Genomic DNA, 19,181 nt, shown 5'->3' on the forward strand with positions numbered 1-19,181 from the left:
TTTTCTGTTATCCGCCTGCACAACAACAACAACAAAAAAACGCTTCAAAATCAGAACCTATATTTCAATGAAGCCATTAGACACCTTATTTGGCAATGCTACGAATCAAAAACCCCAGTAACCACTGGCACGAACATATGCTCTCATAGAATCAACAGACAGTGCAATCTTCGTGATTCACCGATCACTGCATATGGTGGTCAGCTAAACGCAAGCAGATGTTCCTACAAATAAATAGCACTGCCAGCAACTCTGCAATACCACAATATGAAAATCGAATAGAATCAGAAAATAATCCCTTTACAAGGGCCAAGCCAGTCCAGAAAATGATCACTACCAGACAGGTAACATACAAACCTCGCAGACGACAAAATGATATGCCAGTACGGATCAAAATCCCCTATCAAACCTCTTTGAGCGTGTTAGACCAAAATTTCCGAAATAAACTAGACACTTTAGGACAGCTGTTCTTATCTCAAAGAATGGATGTTTATCCTACCAGAGGTAAACATTGCCTTGGTCTATAGCTCTGGAAACTGAAGAGTTAACTCTCTCAACCAGAAACGTAGTTCATCGGCGCTTACGACCCAATTAGTTAATTGCCGTCGGTAAATTTGAATTTTTAATATCCCTAATACTGTGGAACAGAAAATAGTAGCCCTCCGAACCATCCTCAAAGTGCGACACCTAATCTTCGCAATGTACCTTATCACAGGATGAATACTTACAATCAGCTAATGTGTATCTGCCAAAACGATTTGGATTTCCCTAGATACAAGAGGTGGTTAATCCCCAACCTTACAAGTCATTTCAAAATCTGACAAAATATTCGCAGCCAAAGGTACAGTGCTAACCAAGACAGAGCGCAGTACTCATGTGCCAGAGCAATAGGAAAATTACTACAAAGGAAAAATTGTTAGTTTAGATTAATAACCCTGGCTTTCCTTTACATCTTTAACCTACCGACTGGATGGATTACATCGCCAGATTCCAGTCCATCATAACCTCATTTGTGATCTGCTCTATCTGCCAATGTAAAATAGCCCAGCTCATGATGGCTGCCATAAATTCCTTCCAACCAATCGCTTCTGCAGGAGATGACACGGTACCTCACTTTATCATCATGTCCATCATTTCCTACCTGGTAAATCAGCTGTTCGGAAAATGCAATGTAATTGTATCTAACAGGGTCTTCTCTGAGCAATAGAATTTCACATCTGTGAGCCCACGGCCAGAAAAGCAATTACCATCTGGAGTAAAAGACTTCAGGCCTCATACACCCTCCTAGAGATTCTATAAAGAATATCCTGCCAATCTTATCCAAGCAAACTTTTCAGGCCACTTCAAATCATTTTCAATTTTTTTTCATTGTCCAATAAGCTCACAATAAACTTTACGCAGAAATTATTTACGCAAACATTGGGCAGTCTTTGATGGTTTGAACACCACGGCAGTCTTTCTTCTAATGAATACTTACTGAGTTTTCTTACTGCCCTACTGATTAATCCATCTTACCAACAAAAACAGAACTTTCACCCGGAAGTGAATATTCACTGCTATTTTGAACTCCATCTTATGCCCCCGTAATGAATCCTTAGTATATGCACACGATATCAAACTACAGACAAAAACACCTAATCAGTTACCCACATCTACTGTAAATTGAAGCATTAAAGAAAATCTTTAATGCATCTGTTAGCTTTCTACATAATTTCGGGCTTCACTTCAGTCCTGAAAACTACAAATAATCATTTATTTGTATTTGTCACAGAAAGGACAACACAGAAATAATATATCCAGCTCCTTACCATATACGTCTTTCAAATAAGCATAAATTTATTTGGCTTAGAGTTTACTGAGATTGGGTAATGAGTCATTCATTGTTCCATGCAAGACTAATCAATTCTTACATCAACTCAGAAAGATTAATCTTTAGCTGATAATGGTGTAATTTCTAGAATATGCCTTGGGCATACTGTATAACGAATATTTGGAGTTTGAATTTTCATTCTTCCACTTCTCTAGATTGAGCAGAGGGTAGTGAACTGATGTATAAATGCTGTTAATGTCTACATTAATTTAGGTTGGCCACGGGATGATTCTGTTTTTAATATGATCATCTCTGGTCTACCGGAAAACCGGGTTTTTCATCCATCAAACAATAAATTCGACTACACGCAGTTTACAGACGTAATATACTGACGCCTCGTATCTGTGGCGCTTAACACTCACACACACACACACACGCAAAGAAACTATTTTTGAGTTGGTTGCTGAGGCAGTTTGATCAATGATATTAGTCGATTAAACCTGAATTTTCAGTTGGTAAGTTTCTTTTATTCGGCTTGCTTTCATAAACAATTTACGAAGTTTATCCTTCACACTGTGAAGATTCGTGTTTGCAAACATCAGCTGGAATTTTATTTAAAGTTACGCAAATCTGCCTTAGCTTTGAAAGAAGCAAACTGTTTTTACCACGCCACAGTCCAAAGCAGATGTTATATAAAGCACCATTACATCGAACACTATTCTCTTATACTATAAATGTTAAAATGCACGAGTTAGCCGAAGTTTGCAGCTGGTTGGAAACAGTCAACCAAGTCTAAAATGATTGTATCTGCTAGACCCAGCTTTCATCCAATCTCCATTACACTTCCATTATGAAATAGTTTTGGAGAAGGGTAGGTGTCATTATATTCCAAGTACGCATTAAGCCTCTTCGTCAGGAATGTGATAATGATCAGGACTGAACTGGACCTTTGAATAATGATGCGATACGGTCTCACTGAGGAAGACCAAGGTTACGCAACAAACACAGTACACATGCGAACATAATCATGGTATAGATAACGTTATCATTGACTATGCCTAATATTTTTCTTTACGTAAGTATTGAAATAAAATTTTGGAGTCCTCGGATAAAATTTAGCCATATATCACTAGAAATCATTACACGTTATCAGCGATTGTGACTCGTGACAAATTATTTAATTCTTCCGCATATATTTTGTATTTTCTACACGGCCGACCAAATTTTAGGAGTCCTCGGTAAAAAACCCGTCCCTGCCTCACTACAAATGGCATCTGTTAAATAAATCACAAGAACAGTAAGAGAAAATAAATAATTTACTAGTATTTACAATTTTCCTTTACGTTCATATAAATTATCAGCAGCACCATCTTAGGATCCCGTGCCTCAAATAGTCCCACTTCCAGTACTGTTCGAAACAGTTTCCTCCTGTCTGCATGAAAGGAAAAACCAATGAAGTCACACGTGACTTGTTCAATGGATGGACGGTATCAGGCGCATATTTCCTCTGGGACTAGAAATTCCAACTCTGACTTTTTTTGTTGTTGTTTGTTTTTTTTTTCTTTTCCTGAACGATCCAATTTTAAAGCTTCATTTCGTTTCATGTTCTCTGAGAGGTACCTCTTCCTTTTCTTCACTGCGGTTTCTCAGACAGAGCCTACAATACAAAAAAAAAAAAAAAAAAAACTTTAAAATAAAATTACTACGTCATAGTACACTGATACGCGTGAGATTAATTGATCTTTTGCTGTTATAATTGACCCCTATTTTGAGGGTTAGTAATCACTACGTTCATGCAATTACCTTTAAATTACTTGTATGCGGTTAACCTCCCAGCTGGTGGATAGCGTCTCAAGGTCCATCTTGAATGAAAGCGCAATTTATCCATAGTTGAAGTACTTGGAAGAAAGAATGAAGGTTAAAGGCGAATTTCTAATGCAACATACTATTACTGTTCATGCACTATATTGACAAAATGTTAGCATATATTCGTGCACTACGCATGCGCCATAGTATAGTCTAGTGAAGAGATTACACTACGCATGCGCCATAGTCTGTTGTAGTGAAGAGACTACACTACGCATGCGTCATACAACATTAGGTGTCGTTGCATTTAAAATGTGTCGGACAAAACTAGGAATCGACCTGGGTAACCATGGTAATAGAATGTACCACGGTAACCATGGTAACGGAATATTCCAATTCCGAATGGGGGTGACATGTAACGTAATATCTATATTTATAGCGAGTTTAAGCTCAGACTTTCTTACCTCCTTACTATAATGACGATTATTGATATCACAACTGCCAGGAACACAAACCCTCCAAACACACCGAGAGCAATGATGCCACCTGGTGACAGAAACAAAAACTATATTATCGGATCAATAAAACTGGCAATTATCACAAAGATATTTATAAAATTATATTTATAATCGGTAATTTCGAGATATAATTTAAGATGGTATTTTTACCCGTTGGGGGCACCCTCCCATATAAACAGAAACGGCGACGTAGTATCATAGGAATCTTAGAAGATGGTGGAATGATTCTTTCACAATGATTGTGAAAGAATCATTCCACATTGCGCCGGTTTCTTTCACAATCATTGTGAAAGAAACCGGCGCAAAATCAACTTTTATCCAGACTAACGAATCCATCCTTTTGATTAAGTTCATTAGCACATTAAACTGTACCAACTGCTGCTCTGACCAGCAAATGGATTCATCCCCTCCATTTGACCAACCATTTTTCATCATCTTGGGTGAGTATGGGCTTGGCACACCCTGGGTCCTCAACTGGATACCATCATTCTTCTCTTTCTTGGTGATTCCCTTCTACTGCTCTCTCTCTCTCTCTCAGGGTAACTCGGAATTTTTTTTTGTTTTGGCTGGTGCAGCATAAGCCTCAGGTTTCCTTGCACCATATGGCTAATAATAATAATATTTTTCAATTATAAAGAACTATTACTGTGCACGCCCTCTATGGTAAATTTAATTCGTTAACCTCTTCAGACACTAATAATCAAATGATCGGTGCTTATACAACAATAATGAAATCTAATGGCCAAGCCAGATTCATCCTCTCCATTTGACCAACCATTTTTCAACATCTTGGACATATTTTTCAATTATAAAGCACTATTACTGCGCACGCCTTCTATGGTAAATTTAATTCGTTAACCTCTTCAGACACTAAAAATCAAATTATCGGCGCCTATACAACAATAATGAAATCTAATGGCCAAGCCAGATTCATCCCCTTCCTTTGACCAACCATTTTTCAACATCTTAGACATATTTTTCAATTATAAAGCACTATTACTGCGCACGCCTTCTATGGTAAATTTAATTCGTTAACCTCTTCAGACACTAAAAATCAAATTATCGGCGCCTATACAACAATAATGAAATCTAATGGCCAAGCCAGATTCATCCCCTTCATTTGACCAACCATTTTTGAACATCTTGGACATATTTTTCAATTATAAAGAACTATTACTGTGCACACCTTCTATGGTAAATTTAATTCGTTAACCTCTTCAGACACTAAAAATCAAATTATCGGCGCCTATACAACAATAATGAAATCTAATGGCCAAGCCAGATTCATCCCCTCCATTTGACCAACCATTTTTCAACATCTTGGACATATTTTTCAATTATAAAGTACTACTACTGCGCACGCCTTATATGGTAAATTTAATTCGTTAACCTCTTCAGACACTAAAAATCAAATGATCGGCCCTAAAGAACATTTTATGAAATCTAAAAGGGCTGGCCATTTGGCCAGCAGTCAATATTTCCAAATTTATATCGCAAAATAAACCAAAAATGCTTATAAAAACATGCAATAATAAGATTAGTTGGTAATCAGTGCATAATTGGTATTTATGTTCTTGAAAAAAGTATTCCAAAAAATGCAGTAATGCTTTCAAAACCATTTTTGCGACTCACCCATATTCAGCCGAGCGCTAAAAAGACTTCGATTCCGTTTCGAAACCCTTCCTCCATCAGGTCTGCCACTGCTGCCAGAGTTGGCTAAGTAGCTTTCATCTGTTGAAAAGAAAAACATTACGATTGGTTATTACGCCCACCTGCAAATTTCTCAAATGCTAACGCAGTTCTCCATTTTCTTTCGATAATGGAGCACGCTTACAATTCTTTAATACTCTTTCGACCATCAAACTGAATGACATACTTTTTTATTCGTGTTTTATTTTATATTTTGGGAAAACGCATTCGCCATATTACCGGCGACATGTGGGGGGAACATTGTTAGTCAGTGCCTCACCTACTTTTCCAGAATTCTGTGGAACTTTAATGTTCACCTCGTCACTATGGTTACCAGTGAGCTCTCAGATATCACATTTCATCTGACACTGTTTGAGATCTACAAGAAATATGAAGGAAATCTCCAGTTTGTCATCTCTCGATACCTAACTTGCCTGCAAAACCTATAAGAAATATGCCGGGAATCTTAGATGTGTCATTTCGCGAGATTTTCTTTTAGTTCCACAAGAAGGAGACTTTCGCAAAAGGTACTTATTTCGATTTATGACGCCCTAGGATTGTTCCTCGGCACAAGAACTTGCCTCCAAAGATGACTGCCTTTCATCCGGCGTTAATACTTCCCCCGATGCATTTTCAGAGATTTCTGCATTGCTCTGAAATATCCCTGTCACGTGCGTATAATTCTCTTTGTTGATGCCGAAAGAGGAATGCTTAAATTTTACTTTTGTAACTTAGGGGACCGTTGTATCGTTAAGTTTTATTCCCTAGGTTTTATTGCTGAGTGTAGGAAGCCGGGCAAAGACATTCTCCTTTGATTTCCTGTTGGATCTGCACACGAATATTAGTGCAACCATTAAATCTGTCTCGGTGTTGATTAGACTGCGAATATTTATACGACTTGGTCACGAGTTTAAGGAGATACCCTAGTTTTGGAACTTTATGTACTTGTTTAGTGATTTGGGACTTCCATCAACTTAGATGGAGTATGAAGAATTGATTATCCTTAGTTTTATACAACTGGTGTTGCAGGGTCTATTTGTTAAAGCGATTGTTTTTTTGTTTTAAAATGTTTACTCTGAATAGGAAACAGTTTGATTTACTCGTGTTTTCTTTCAGGTTAGTAGATAATTTTTAATTTGGGCACCATTCAACCAAAATGACTCATTCTGACGACTGTTAATGGGATCTGAATTCGCCATTTTGATTCTGCACTCAAGAAATGCTTCCAGACAAGATACAGGCATCTAGTGGAAAGTTTATGCTGTTGGTTTAATGAGACCAATGTGGTGTGATCTCAACGATCATCTTCGAAACGCCGCCATCATCACTGGGACATACACTCGCTGGGCTAAAAACATTTATTAAATATCTAGTAGGGCCACATTTTTCGCGAATTACAGCCCGTAAACATATAGTGGCATGGATTCCATTAGGTGTGTGAGGAAGTTCAGCGCCAGATTTGACCAGTCTTCCATCAGGATAGGTCAGAGGACTACGAAGCTGACTACCCTTTCCAACGTATCCTAGGCATTCTCAATTGGATTCAGATCTGAAGAATTAGTCGTCCAAGGTAGACGTTGGAAATCTTTGGAATGTTCCTCGACCCATTCATATACAATTTTTGTACCGTTGATAGTTGTGTTGTTGTCTTGACAAAATTTATCGCAGTTCGGATAAAAATGTAACATTGCAGAGTGGAAATAAATAAATTTTCTGTTTATACTCCGGGACGACCACACAGTCAGAAGAGTTCACAAGACAGAGAAAATATACGAAACAGCACCGTATTTAGCAGTCATGGGTTTGAACCCCGGGCACTCAAAGCACGTGTACTTATGCACACAACCACTTGGTTACGGCTGCCTAGTTGGCCCGATGTAAGATTTTTATTGGAGTTAATGGGTGGATTCAATCCGTACTAGCAGATGTAACCTTTATGCCACCTTCTGACGCTTGAGCAGTGGACACGGGACAATCTGAATGTGTCGCTTCGTGAGGTTTAAGCCACACTTTCATCCTGCCATTGGGGAAAAAATTATAAATTGGGACTGGTCAAGCCACGTGATCTTTTCCCATTTCCACAGTCAGTCTTGCGTTAGCAATACCATTCCACTCGAATCTTTCGATGGTTTACAGAAAGACGTGGCTCTCATATAGGCACACGGCTACCAAATCCCATATTCTTCAACTACAGCCTCATACTAAGAAGCCCTAGTAAAGCGTACAAAAATACTGTCATATTAGGACCACCTAAGAACCAATCCATCTGCCCATTTGTAACATGTCCAAAATTGAGGGTGTTTTCTGGGCGGTTTGCCTGTCTGTGCGTGTAGCACAGTGGTATAAAAGGCCCCGGTTCGAATCCCGTCGATGACGCGAGGAACTTAAATGGTCTTTTTTCACTAACTCCGTGGCTGAGTTAGTCAGGCTCAGGCGTAGATAGCAAGGTTTCTTTCCCCAGAAACTGAGGGTTTTTTCGTCCAGCAAAACAGGCAAATCGATCAGAGAATACACGCAATTTACAGACACAAAATACAGGTTTATGTAAGAAATTACGGGTAACCTTAATATAATAATTTGAATTTTTGGTCGGTTTGCCTGTTTTGCTGGACGAAAGTTTCAGGCAGAAAAAACATTGTTATTTACGGCTGAGACACCGATTAACTCAGCCACGAGTGAAAAAGCCCATAAAAGCTGCTCTCATCATTTACAGGATTCTAACCCGAGCCTTTTACACCCGGTGTGAGAAGGACAATGATTATAATCACTGTGCTACCACGCAGATCCAGGAAAGAATACAATATTCATCTGATATCAAGAAATTTATGATTATAATACATAAGACAATTTACATTGCATACCATTACAATATACTTGATGTACGTGAAAAGAAACTACTTTTATATAATGTTTTCTTATTTTCCCCAAAAGGTGAAAATAAGAATGGTTGATTTTTTGTTTTTTATGTTGTATAAATAGAAAAGTTTAGGTTGGCCATCCAGTCAGATCATTTATACGCCACTGTAATTTATCCACGCTTTCCATCTATTCCTCTGAAATTCTTTCGACTTCGTATGCCATTACGAAGAATGCTTTGGTCATCCTATTTCCGGTAGAGATTCATGGTTGGCCGTAAGACAATCTTCCTCTCCTGAAAAACTTACTGCTGAAGTAATTTGTAGTCGCACGAGTTGGTTGTTAGCAGTCGAGTGTCGAGAAACGTGTCTGCTCGGTCAAGTTAAGTAGTGCCGGTATAAAAGTGTCGTTATTTGCTCCGTTGCCTAGAAACTGAACGGTACAGTCGTCACTTTAATGTTGGGAGGGAACGCTGATGGTGGTGATATGTTACGGTAGGGTTTTCGACTAACGAATGGTGGTAGCGTAACGGTGAATGCAGGTCACACTTCTCGGCTGACACCTCCGAAGTAATACACAACCTCTCATCAGTCTCAATCTACGCACACTTGACTGTAAGCACGGTAGCCGGCCCCTAATCACTGTTCCACAATCAGTCTCTTTGATAAGAATAAAAAAAGATTCAAACATCGTGCGGTCTGTTCATTAAGGGAAACTCTTTTGTGTACTAATTAGCACCAAAAGATTAACCCTTTGATCACCGATTGAAGCCACTGCCAATGGATTGGAAAGACCAAAAGGAAATTATTCCATCTTACCACATCATATAAACAGCTATAATGATATAAATAAAAGAGATTATCGCTGGATTTAACCTTACCTTCACACAAGGGTGGCTCTGTGTCCCAAAATCCATTCGCCCCACACATGATACGAACGTTACCAGAAAGTTGATAGCCTGGTTCGCAAGCGTACTCTGCTATTGTTTCTGGTGCAGATGTGTTGACGACGAGTGTCACATTCCCATTGGAAATCAAAGGTGGAGTATGGCATAACAGAGCTGTAAAAGAGTATAGAAAAATCTCCATGATTCCTTTAATAGCTTTTACTAGTTATTTTCAGACATAATTCCGTCTATTAGTTCTTAATTTAATATTTTTAGGTTTTTTTATTGCTTGGTTAGTATGATAAAAGTCAAATTTCTTTGAAAAGGTTATGAATAAATCTCTACTATAGAAGAGAGAAAAGTAGTAGCGGCTCAAGGTCACTCGCTAGACCTTTTCATCTTCAGCGTTAGTGTGGAGTCGAGGATAATCGAGCTACCTTGAACCGCCTGTTATTTTTCTCTGCTATAACACATTAAAATCTTTTATTACGACCTAACAGCACATTCTGACGTGAATAGTGCCTAATGGGCGAAAGCGAATGCCTTTTCATGACTAGGCTTCGACAGATTTAAAACTGAGAAGTATTTATCCACCTGCGAAAAGTTAGCTGCTAGATGGAGAAATCCTAATTCAATGTGTTCACAAATTAGCACATTGATGAACTGACTAGCTGACGTCTGAACGAAGTCTTTGAATATATTTTTTTCTCTGATCAAATACGAATGATATTGTTGTCGGTAGTTTATCATCTGCACTAAGAGTCCGTCTTACTGTGCCTTTGTCTAAAGTCATGCTAACCTTTGATAAGATATGGACCACAGTGATCGTAATACAATGAACTCGCAATTAAACCACAAGTTTAGCCGCTAGATTGTTTTGTAAAATAGTAGTTTCCAGTATGTTTTCTTGGTCGCCAGTGGCAGCCAGGCGATCGGATTTGTCGAGCCCTGTCCATGACTAGTATTAAGACCAATTTTCATGTTACCTATCTACTGTCTGTTGTTCTTTTATTTAGACCTTGGAATAATTAAAATAAGTTAATTAAATCAAGTTAATTATTCAACATAATCATCATCATCATCATCAATATCAGCCATTTTCAATCCACTGCAGAATGAAGGCCTCTCCAGCAACTTTCCATTTCCTTCTGTTTTGTGCGATGGTCATCCATTTACTATCCACCAACTATTGAGTTTCATCTGACCATCTCCGTTGTTGTCTTCTAGGTTTTCTTTTAGCTCCTTCTGAGTACCACTCTGTTATTTTCTTAGTCCATCTGTCATCATGTCTTTGAGCTATGTGTCCTGCCCAAGACCATTTTAGTTTTTTAGTTTTGATAAGAATGTCCTTTACTTGAGTTGCTGCCTAATCCGTGTGTTTCTCTTCTGATCCAACAATCTGATTCCTAATATAGTTCGTTCCATTCTTCGCTGTGTAGTTCTCAGCTTCTCTTCCATTCTTTTGGTGAGTGCCCAAGTTTCACTTCCATAAGTCATGGTGGGGAGTATACATTGGTTCATTGTTTAACGTTTCAGACAAACTGGGATATTGCTCTTCATTATGTGACTATATTTCCTGAATGCTGTCCATCCAAAATTTATTCTTCTCTTGACTTCCAGCCATTTATCATTATTACAGCTAATGACTTGTTCAAGATAAGTATATGAATCCACCTTTTCAATTACTGCTCCTTCAATCATTATTTCCCTTTCTGTGGCATACTTGTTCATCATTACTTTTGGTTTAGCCATATTCATCTTTAGTCCAAAATCCTTGCTAACTCTGCATAACGGATTAAGGTTTCCTCCAATTCTTCTGGATCCTGGATTGTGATCACAATGTCCTCTGCAAATCGTAAATGGTTTAGGTATTCTCCATTCACATTGACTCCTTTCTGCGACCAATCCAATCTTCTGAAAGCTTCTTCAGAAGCAGCAGTAAACCACTTCGAAGATATTATCTCCTTGTCGAACTCCTTTCTCAATATTAAATTTTAACTGAAATTCAAACTAAAGATTATTTAAAATTAAAAATAATCTTTAGTTTAATATGAATATTATTATATATTGCATTATTGATTATTAATAAAATTATTTATTAATTTAACAAAAATTTAATACCCTAATATTTTATATCTTTTTAAATTTATATATTTAAATATTAATTATAATTAATGTATAAAATAATTTCGCACATTGAAACTTATTTTATTATTTCAAATTGATAACATTGGTACTAACGGTTACATCTTGGTGGTGGCCCATTCCATTTTCGATCCGCGTCACATGACAGGGTTCCCCTTCCCACCAACACGTACCCTTCCTGACAAAAGTACTCCAACCGACTTAGATAATGTCTGGTTCCATTTAAAAGATTATAACCACCATTGGCAATTGCAGCCGGGTATCCGCACTGGAGATCTGAAATAAATAATTATTTCATCTTGTACTTAAAAGAAATACAAAACTCAATCTTTACTAAAAGAAACATTTAAATTATTTTGAAAAAAAATTAATGCTTTTTCGTCTGCAAATTAGAGGAAGAAAATATTAATATTTTACAAAATTAAATGATAGCGTGCTGCCATCTATCGACAAACAAGTGAACTACATTAATATTAATTTATTTCACGTACTTACATGTACACTTTGGTGGAAAATTAGTAAAAAATCCATTTGTCTGACATGTTCGAATTCGTGGTCCTTCTAGAAGATGACCCGGGGCGCATTGATATTCAACTACAGAATCAACATCAAAGTTTCTAGCTAAGGCTGTGGTATTCGCTGGCATTTCCGGTACTCCACAAGAAACAGGCTCTGTGGAAAAAAACATTAACACGAAATATTAAATAAATAAAAAAGGAAGTATACTAAAAGAAAAACAATATATGAATTTAAAAAAAAAAGAACTACTTGATTAAATAAACAGCGCCATTCTTGATTCATAGAATGAAACATAAAGTACACATTTATGTCTTATTATTCGAGCACTGATGACGTCACATTACGTCATCAACAAACGATTCCAAATTGCAGTAATTTTATTATTGGTAGTTGTAATATTCGAAATCATTCAAATTTGTAACCCTTTCTATCTTCTGCTCCCTCAACAGCTTGGTCTGATGCTGGGGGTCTGTAAGATACCCGAAACGTCACCCTAATGTATAGTAATATGTATTATTAATTTTAACGTGGCATAAGAGTGGTTTTAATATAATAATAACCTTAATTGATTCCGAATGGGGAAAAAATATTTAAAAAAGGAAATTTCCAATACCAAATAATATTTGAAAGTTGGAGCTTTTTTTTTTTTTTTTTTTAACAACTTCCCGATATTGCTGTTTTATCTGATACAGTGATCACAGTTGGAAGATGCTGAGAAGTTAACTCTAGTTAGATTAATTTTCTCATTCTCGTGTTCAAACAGTGGAAACTTTCTCCTCTAAAGATCAATATACAGTTTTCACTTCTCGCGATACTTGCCGATGTAAAAGTGCAGAAAAAGAGAAAAAATAAAGTGAAATTAAAATTCTGTCACTAGCTCGTGGTCGTAATGTGAAAAATACACACGCACGCTGGCATAATACGGAGACTGGGCACAAAAATGCTTTTTTTTTCCTTTTTTTCTTTTTATCCTTGACTTCGGTGGAGAAAAAAATATTACAGGAAGTGGCTACAAGTAATGTTAGCTAAACTTTACATATAACTGGAAAGGTGACGTACTAGCGAGCTGGTATTAAAGTATCAGGATAGCGTGTTGTCGTAATCTCACGTGACAAAAAAAAAAAGGAATTTTCATTCACGCTCAGTTACATGGAAAAAGAAATTTTTAGCTTCATCAAGGATTAGGGGTTAAAAGTGAAGCGTGTTTCTTTCATCTTAATAGAATTTTAATTTTCCCTCTCTGGTAATACGCTCATTTATAAATACAGCGTTACGTATTTGATTTCTGAATGAGATATTTTATCGAGAACTATATACACTGACTCGCCAAAAATTTAAAGTCCCCCTTATAAAAATAGATGTCATTTTATGATTTGATTTAACTTTAGTAAGTATCGTTTTGCGTTGATGTAAACAGAAAACCTTCATAGATCGTAGAAAAGAGATTTAATTAAATTCGTATAGATTTTGCAGCATCTGCAAACCTTTGCAGAAGTTTGGCACACTTTACTAAATTTATGACGTTTGTGCAGGACATAGAATAGTTTAATTACTGTAGTAAAGAAAAAAAAACATTTGATCGAACCTTAATTCGTATTTGTACCATTCTTGGAGCTAATTCCATCGAAAGGATTATGAAATTTCAGTGATGTATTGCATCATCCATTTCAATGTTTCTGCTTCCATTGCCATTATATGAGATGGTTTACAATGTCCTACTGGAGCCTTCTACGGAGTTAGTGACCCCCCTTTCTTCAAGGGCTGAAAAATAGAATTCAGTACGAAATCAGGAAAAAAGGGGTTGCGTGTAGGGGGGGGTGGATTAATCTCGTTTGTACTTAATTGTTTCTTTTAAATAGGTATATTATATATTTCAAACCGGGAAAAAGCCTAATTTTCTGAACGCTTGTAGAATAATATTATTTATGTGGCAGAAAAGAACAATGATGGGAAAAGGTTACTCTTAGATCTTTTGAAGTTGTTTGTATGTCCAGTTTGTAATTTCTAGAATATTCAAGAATATTTCAGAGTGGTGTAGAAGACTCCTGAATGTGGTAGAACATTTGTAGAAGATCCCTGAACGTTGCAGATGATTCTAGAAAGTGGGAGTATTAGTTCAATATTACGGAAGATTTTAGATGATTGTACAGTGTTTTGCAATAATATAAATTGAGGAGTAAGGGCCGTAACTCATAAAATCGAAACCCTTCATTCAGAAAGAGTGTTTGGTGTAAGTTCTGTGTGTTTCGTGATAAACGTAGCAAATAAATCAGGAATGAGTGTTGAAAAAAAAAAAAAAAAAAAAAGAATTGCTCTTATTTCACTGCGTAAAGAAAGTTATTCCATGAGAAGTACTGGAAAAATCTAGGTTAATGGAGTACAAACTACCATTCGACAATTCAAGGAGACTAACAGTTCAAAGGAGAAAAAAAAACGACCAGGACAACCGTGCGTAACAACGAAAGCACAAGATAAGACCATAGCACTGATTTTTAATACAATCGAAAACTTACTGCACCTGAATTCTGAGCTGAGTTCAATGGGGACAGAGGAACTCCCGATCTACATCCACGGTAAAAACGTCGTCTTAAACAAGCAGGACTCTGATTTTTATACGGGTTTTCGTATAACCGAACACCCTTATTAAAACCTGAAATTTTGGACAACTGAAGAGTGGAAAAACGTACTGTGGACGGATGAATCCAAATTTGCAATTTTTGGATCAAAGCGTAGAGTTTATGTGAAACGATCAATTGAATTAAAAATGGTGCCACATTGTTTAGTGCTTAGAGTTCAGCATGGTGGTGGTTCCATCATGATCTGGGGTTGCTTCTGTTTTATGGAGTGGGTGATATCGTGAGAATTGAAGGAATCTGGACTTAGAGATATAAGCTGTGCAGGGACTTTTTAGCAACTAAACAACAGGTGGGGGATATTGCAAATTATGGTGTGGCCACCCCAGTCGCCTGACTTAAACCCGATATAGCTGTCATGGGATCATCTAGACCGTCTATAAAGCCTTGCCCATCTTCACAAAATTTATGGCAACCTTGCAGATCACTTGGAATAATCTTAGTCAAGACACTATTTTAAATTTACTCGCCAGAATGCCACGTCTGTGTAAGGCTTTGTAGTTGTTTTAATCATTTCAATATTTGCTTAATAAATGCGTTGGTTGAAGGTCATTTTTCAGTTCTTCGACTTGTCTATGACTAATAAGTTCGGATTGAATTACTTGAAAAGTTTCTGTAGTGACTGGTGTTTTTAAATAGTTAAGATAGACAAGATGAATTCTCCGAGAAGAGAGAGAAAGCAATTAGCCAAAGAACACAGATAGCGTTGGTTGCAGCCCTTTAGGTCTGAGCAGCTGACAATCTGGACGCTGAAATTCTAATGTTACATTTTCTTATCTTTCAAAGATAACGTTAGAACTTACGTCAGCGCTATACCATTAGACCTTACATTAGATAAGAGGGGTTATACGACAAAGAGTATCAGACAAGAGAATCTATGCAAAATAATGAAAGAATGAAACACCCTCTCGGCGAGAAAGAAATTATAATAATAAATTTGCTGGTTATATTCTAGGATAGCCATAAAAGGTCAGAGGAATTTGCAAAATACGGTCACATAAAAGTCCGTCAGTCCACCCTGTTCTTTGATGTCACGTGGATTCGATCGTATGTACATGCGACACTTTATACTATTGCTAAGTCTATACGTACACTGGTGTGCAAAACTTAAGAACCAACACTATTTCTAACGGTTACAACGACAAAATCAAAACGAAACATCCTGTGGCGATTTGCATAACTGTGGCCGTTCAGTAGAAAGCTGGTGCACACGCAAAAATTTGAATCGTGATGAGAGGACTCACATAAACAGATAAAAGCAGCAGTTCAGCAGTTATGTGCAAATTACCGAATGGTGAGCACGATTGTTACAGACGTTCCATTGGTTTCATACAGTGCTACAGACAACAAAATGGCCAGTAGACAACGTCTGGATGACTTTACCCGGGGTCGAATAATTGGGAAGCTCGAGGAAAGTCGAAGTGCGAGGAGTGTGGCTACAGAATTCGATATCGCCCATAGCATCGTCTCACGTGCGTGGTCGGCCTTCAGAACGACAGGTACAGCTGTTCGAAGGACCAGTGGTGGTCGTCCACGAAAAACAACGCCCAATGATGACTGCTATACACTCCTACAGGCCAAGAGAGACCGACACCAGACAGCCGGATCCATTGCAAATCAGCTGCACAGGAAGCAGGATATCGCGGTTTACTGTGGCCAGGCGACTCCACAAAGGTGGACTGTTTGCCCGACGGCCAGTACGCTGCGTCTCTTTAACACCTGCCCATTGGCGACACCGTTTACAGTTGTGCATCGAACACAAGGACTGGACAGCAGCGCAATGGGATAAGGTACTGTTTACTGATGAGAGTAGATTCAGTCTCGGCAGCGATTCTGGACGTCAGCTAATCTGGCACACGGTATCACTCCTCAAACATCGCTGAAAGGGATCGATATGGAGGTCGAAGTGTTCTCGTCTGGGGAGAAGTTATCTTCGATGTACGTACACAACTCCAGATACTGGAAGGCGGTACTGCACTGAGGTAATCCTTCCTCATGTGCGTCTGTTCCGAGGTGCCATTGGCCGCGAGTTCGTATTTATGGATGATAATGCCACATCCCATCACACTACAGCTGTTGATATGCTTTTGGAAAGTGAGGGCATTGTTCGTATGGATTGGCCTGTCCGTTCCACCGATCTAAATCCCATCGAACACATATGGGACGCTCTGGTGAGACGCCTAGCGGCACGTCCACATCCACCAGAATATGTTCACCAGCTGAAGATGGCGCTGACAGAGGATTTTGACGATGTTACCGCAAGAACTTAACAACATTGTTCTAAGTATGGACAAGCAATGCAAAGCCTGCATCGACATTAGGGATGGCCATATTTCATACCGAGGACCACCTCTTCCCTTTGTTCCATCTTTGGCAGTGATGCATCTGTATCATGGCAGCCAGTGCTATGTCGCCATTTTTGAATAAAATCCCTCTGTACTGTTATGTTTCTATTGTTGTGTCGGTGTTGTCTCCTTCATCATTTCTGTACCTCACAAGATTCCTTTGGTATGCTTTTCTCATATCTAGGCCACTCCTATGAGAAGCTACAGATGAAAACCTGATTGGTCCTTAAGTTTTGCACACCAGTGTAGTAATGTAATGAAAATTTCGAAATGACAGGAATTTTTAAACAAACTGTAGCAATCAGCTAATTCAAATGATTGTCCGTGACAGAAATGGACAATCATTGCCCATCTCTATCACCTGTGTGAGTTGTGAAAATTCTTCAAATGAAAAACCGAAAAATAAACGGATAAAAAATTACTTACTATGGCGACAAACGAAGTTCAGTTTGCTCTCACAGTCAACATCCGACCAGAGCCATCCCTTGGACTTGTCAAATCGAGAACAGTTCCCCTTAGCAGGCGGAACGTTCCAAAAGGACACGCCAACCTCTTGACCTGTAGAAGGAAAAGTCATTAGAAGATTCTATCCTTAAAACGCACCTGCGTCATAAACATCTCTTGACAAATTACTAAAGTACTGTCTTTAGATATCCAGCTATCCTCTCCAAAGCCCTTACCAATATTTTTAATGTATCCCATCTTTCCGTACATCTCTAGAGACAAATTTCATCTTCGAGCACAATCTCTTTAATGTATTACAGCAGAAAAATAGAAATTTATTTATTTTTTATGACTAATGCAAAGGAAAAACATGCAACACCAGTTTTCAATTTTGACTATTGCAGAAACATGAAAAGGTGAAGTGCAAAAAATTTCAGAAGCTGACACATCTCTACTTTTCGTTTTTGCCATGCTTAGTCCCGAGGGATTATTCCCTTATTTTATCCTATGGCTTGTTTTAAAGCTCACATGCTGATGCGTGTGTTAGAGTTTCTAAAGGTTACAGCTTCCCTATCTCTATTGGGAAATGAAGAATACATATTATAGTGATGGGAGTTGTAGTGCGGATTCAAATATCCACAGCACTTCTGAAAAATATATTTCTGCACTGTTTTCAATATCCAGTAATTAACCCTCATCTTTTCCAATAAGATGGTAATTTTGAATTTGTAATTTCTATTTTATTTTTTTATATATAAAAATCTGATAATTAAAGATTATTTTTATACATAAAAATCTAAAAATTAAAGATAGTTCTAAAGGTTACTAGTGCTGCCATCTATCGGGGATATTTATAAACACGATGAGTATTTCATTATAAATATTTACAGTATATTTCTTACTATTAATCCATTTCCGGTACTAATGGTGTCTAGTGCTGCCATCTATCGGGGGTATTTAGAAACACTACAATGTATTTCATTATAAATATATATATTTTTTTACATTTCTTACCATTAATCCATTTCCAGTTCCTCCGGTTGACAGGATCCCTTATAGCACCTAACCAATAATCCCCATCTTGATCTTTACGATGACGTCGATATAATTCCCAACTGAGAAATCCCTGTAATGCCGGATTACTGTCGTCTATCAAACTCCCTCCTCGCAGTTCACAAAATCGTTTGGCACTGTCAAAGGTCCGGGCATTATTATTGTAAAACGAATAGCACCGACCATTGTAGGTGGCGCTGCTACGTTGCGGTTGATCATTGAACAATGGACATTGATGAACAGGAAGAGCTAGAATAGCGGATAAAAAAATATATTTAATGTTTAATATTCTATTTCTTGATGCTTAAATTAAAGTTTATTTAATTCATATTCAAAATTTAAATTTTCTTATCTTATAAGAATATTAATTTTATTAAATCAGTCAATTCTCTACGGATACTAATGGGATTATGCACTTAATTCTGTATATTGCCACTAGGAGAAGAACCTACAGTGCTGTCCCCAGTGACAGTATGC

General features: G+C 37.6%; 1 protein-coding gene across 1 annotated transcript in view; it reads right to left on the reverse strand.

The window, feature by feature from the left end:
• Window positions 1–3,400: 3,400 nt before the first annotated feature.
• Window positions 3,401–19,181, reverse strand: part of LOC150075402 (seizure protein 6 homolog) — a 44,815-nt gene continuing 29,034 nt past the window's right edge. Inside the window, exons 6-13 of the mRNA XM_090388477.1 lie at window positions 18,666–18,953; window positions 17,634–17,765; window positions 12,206–12,382; window positions 11,807–11,986; window positions 9,560–9,739; window positions 5,767–5,865; window positions 4,081–4,162; window positions 3,401–3,467 (exon numbers count right to left, since the gene is read on the reverse strand). Coding sequence (XP_090244603.1) covers window positions 3,401–3,467; window positions 4,081–4,162; window positions 5,767–5,865; window positions 9,560–9,739; window positions 11,807–11,986; window positions 12,206–12,382; window positions 17,634–17,765; window positions 18,666–18,953 — 1,205 coding nt within the window. The remainder of the gene's footprint in view (window positions 3,468–4,080; window positions 4,163–5,766; window positions 5,866–9,559; window positions 9,740–11,806; window positions 11,987–12,205; window positions 12,383–17,633; window positions 17,766–18,665; window positions 18,954–19,181) is intronic.

This window comes from Mastigoproctus giganteus, chromosome 14 (genome assembly GCF_048544385.1).
Source record: "Mastigoproctus giganteus isolate SK-2022 chromosome 14, ASM4854438v1, whole genome shotgun sequence".
NCBI classification, from domain to species: Eukaryota; Metazoa; Arthropoda; class Arachnida; order Uropygi; family Thelyphonidae; genus Mastigoproctus; species Mastigoproctus giganteus.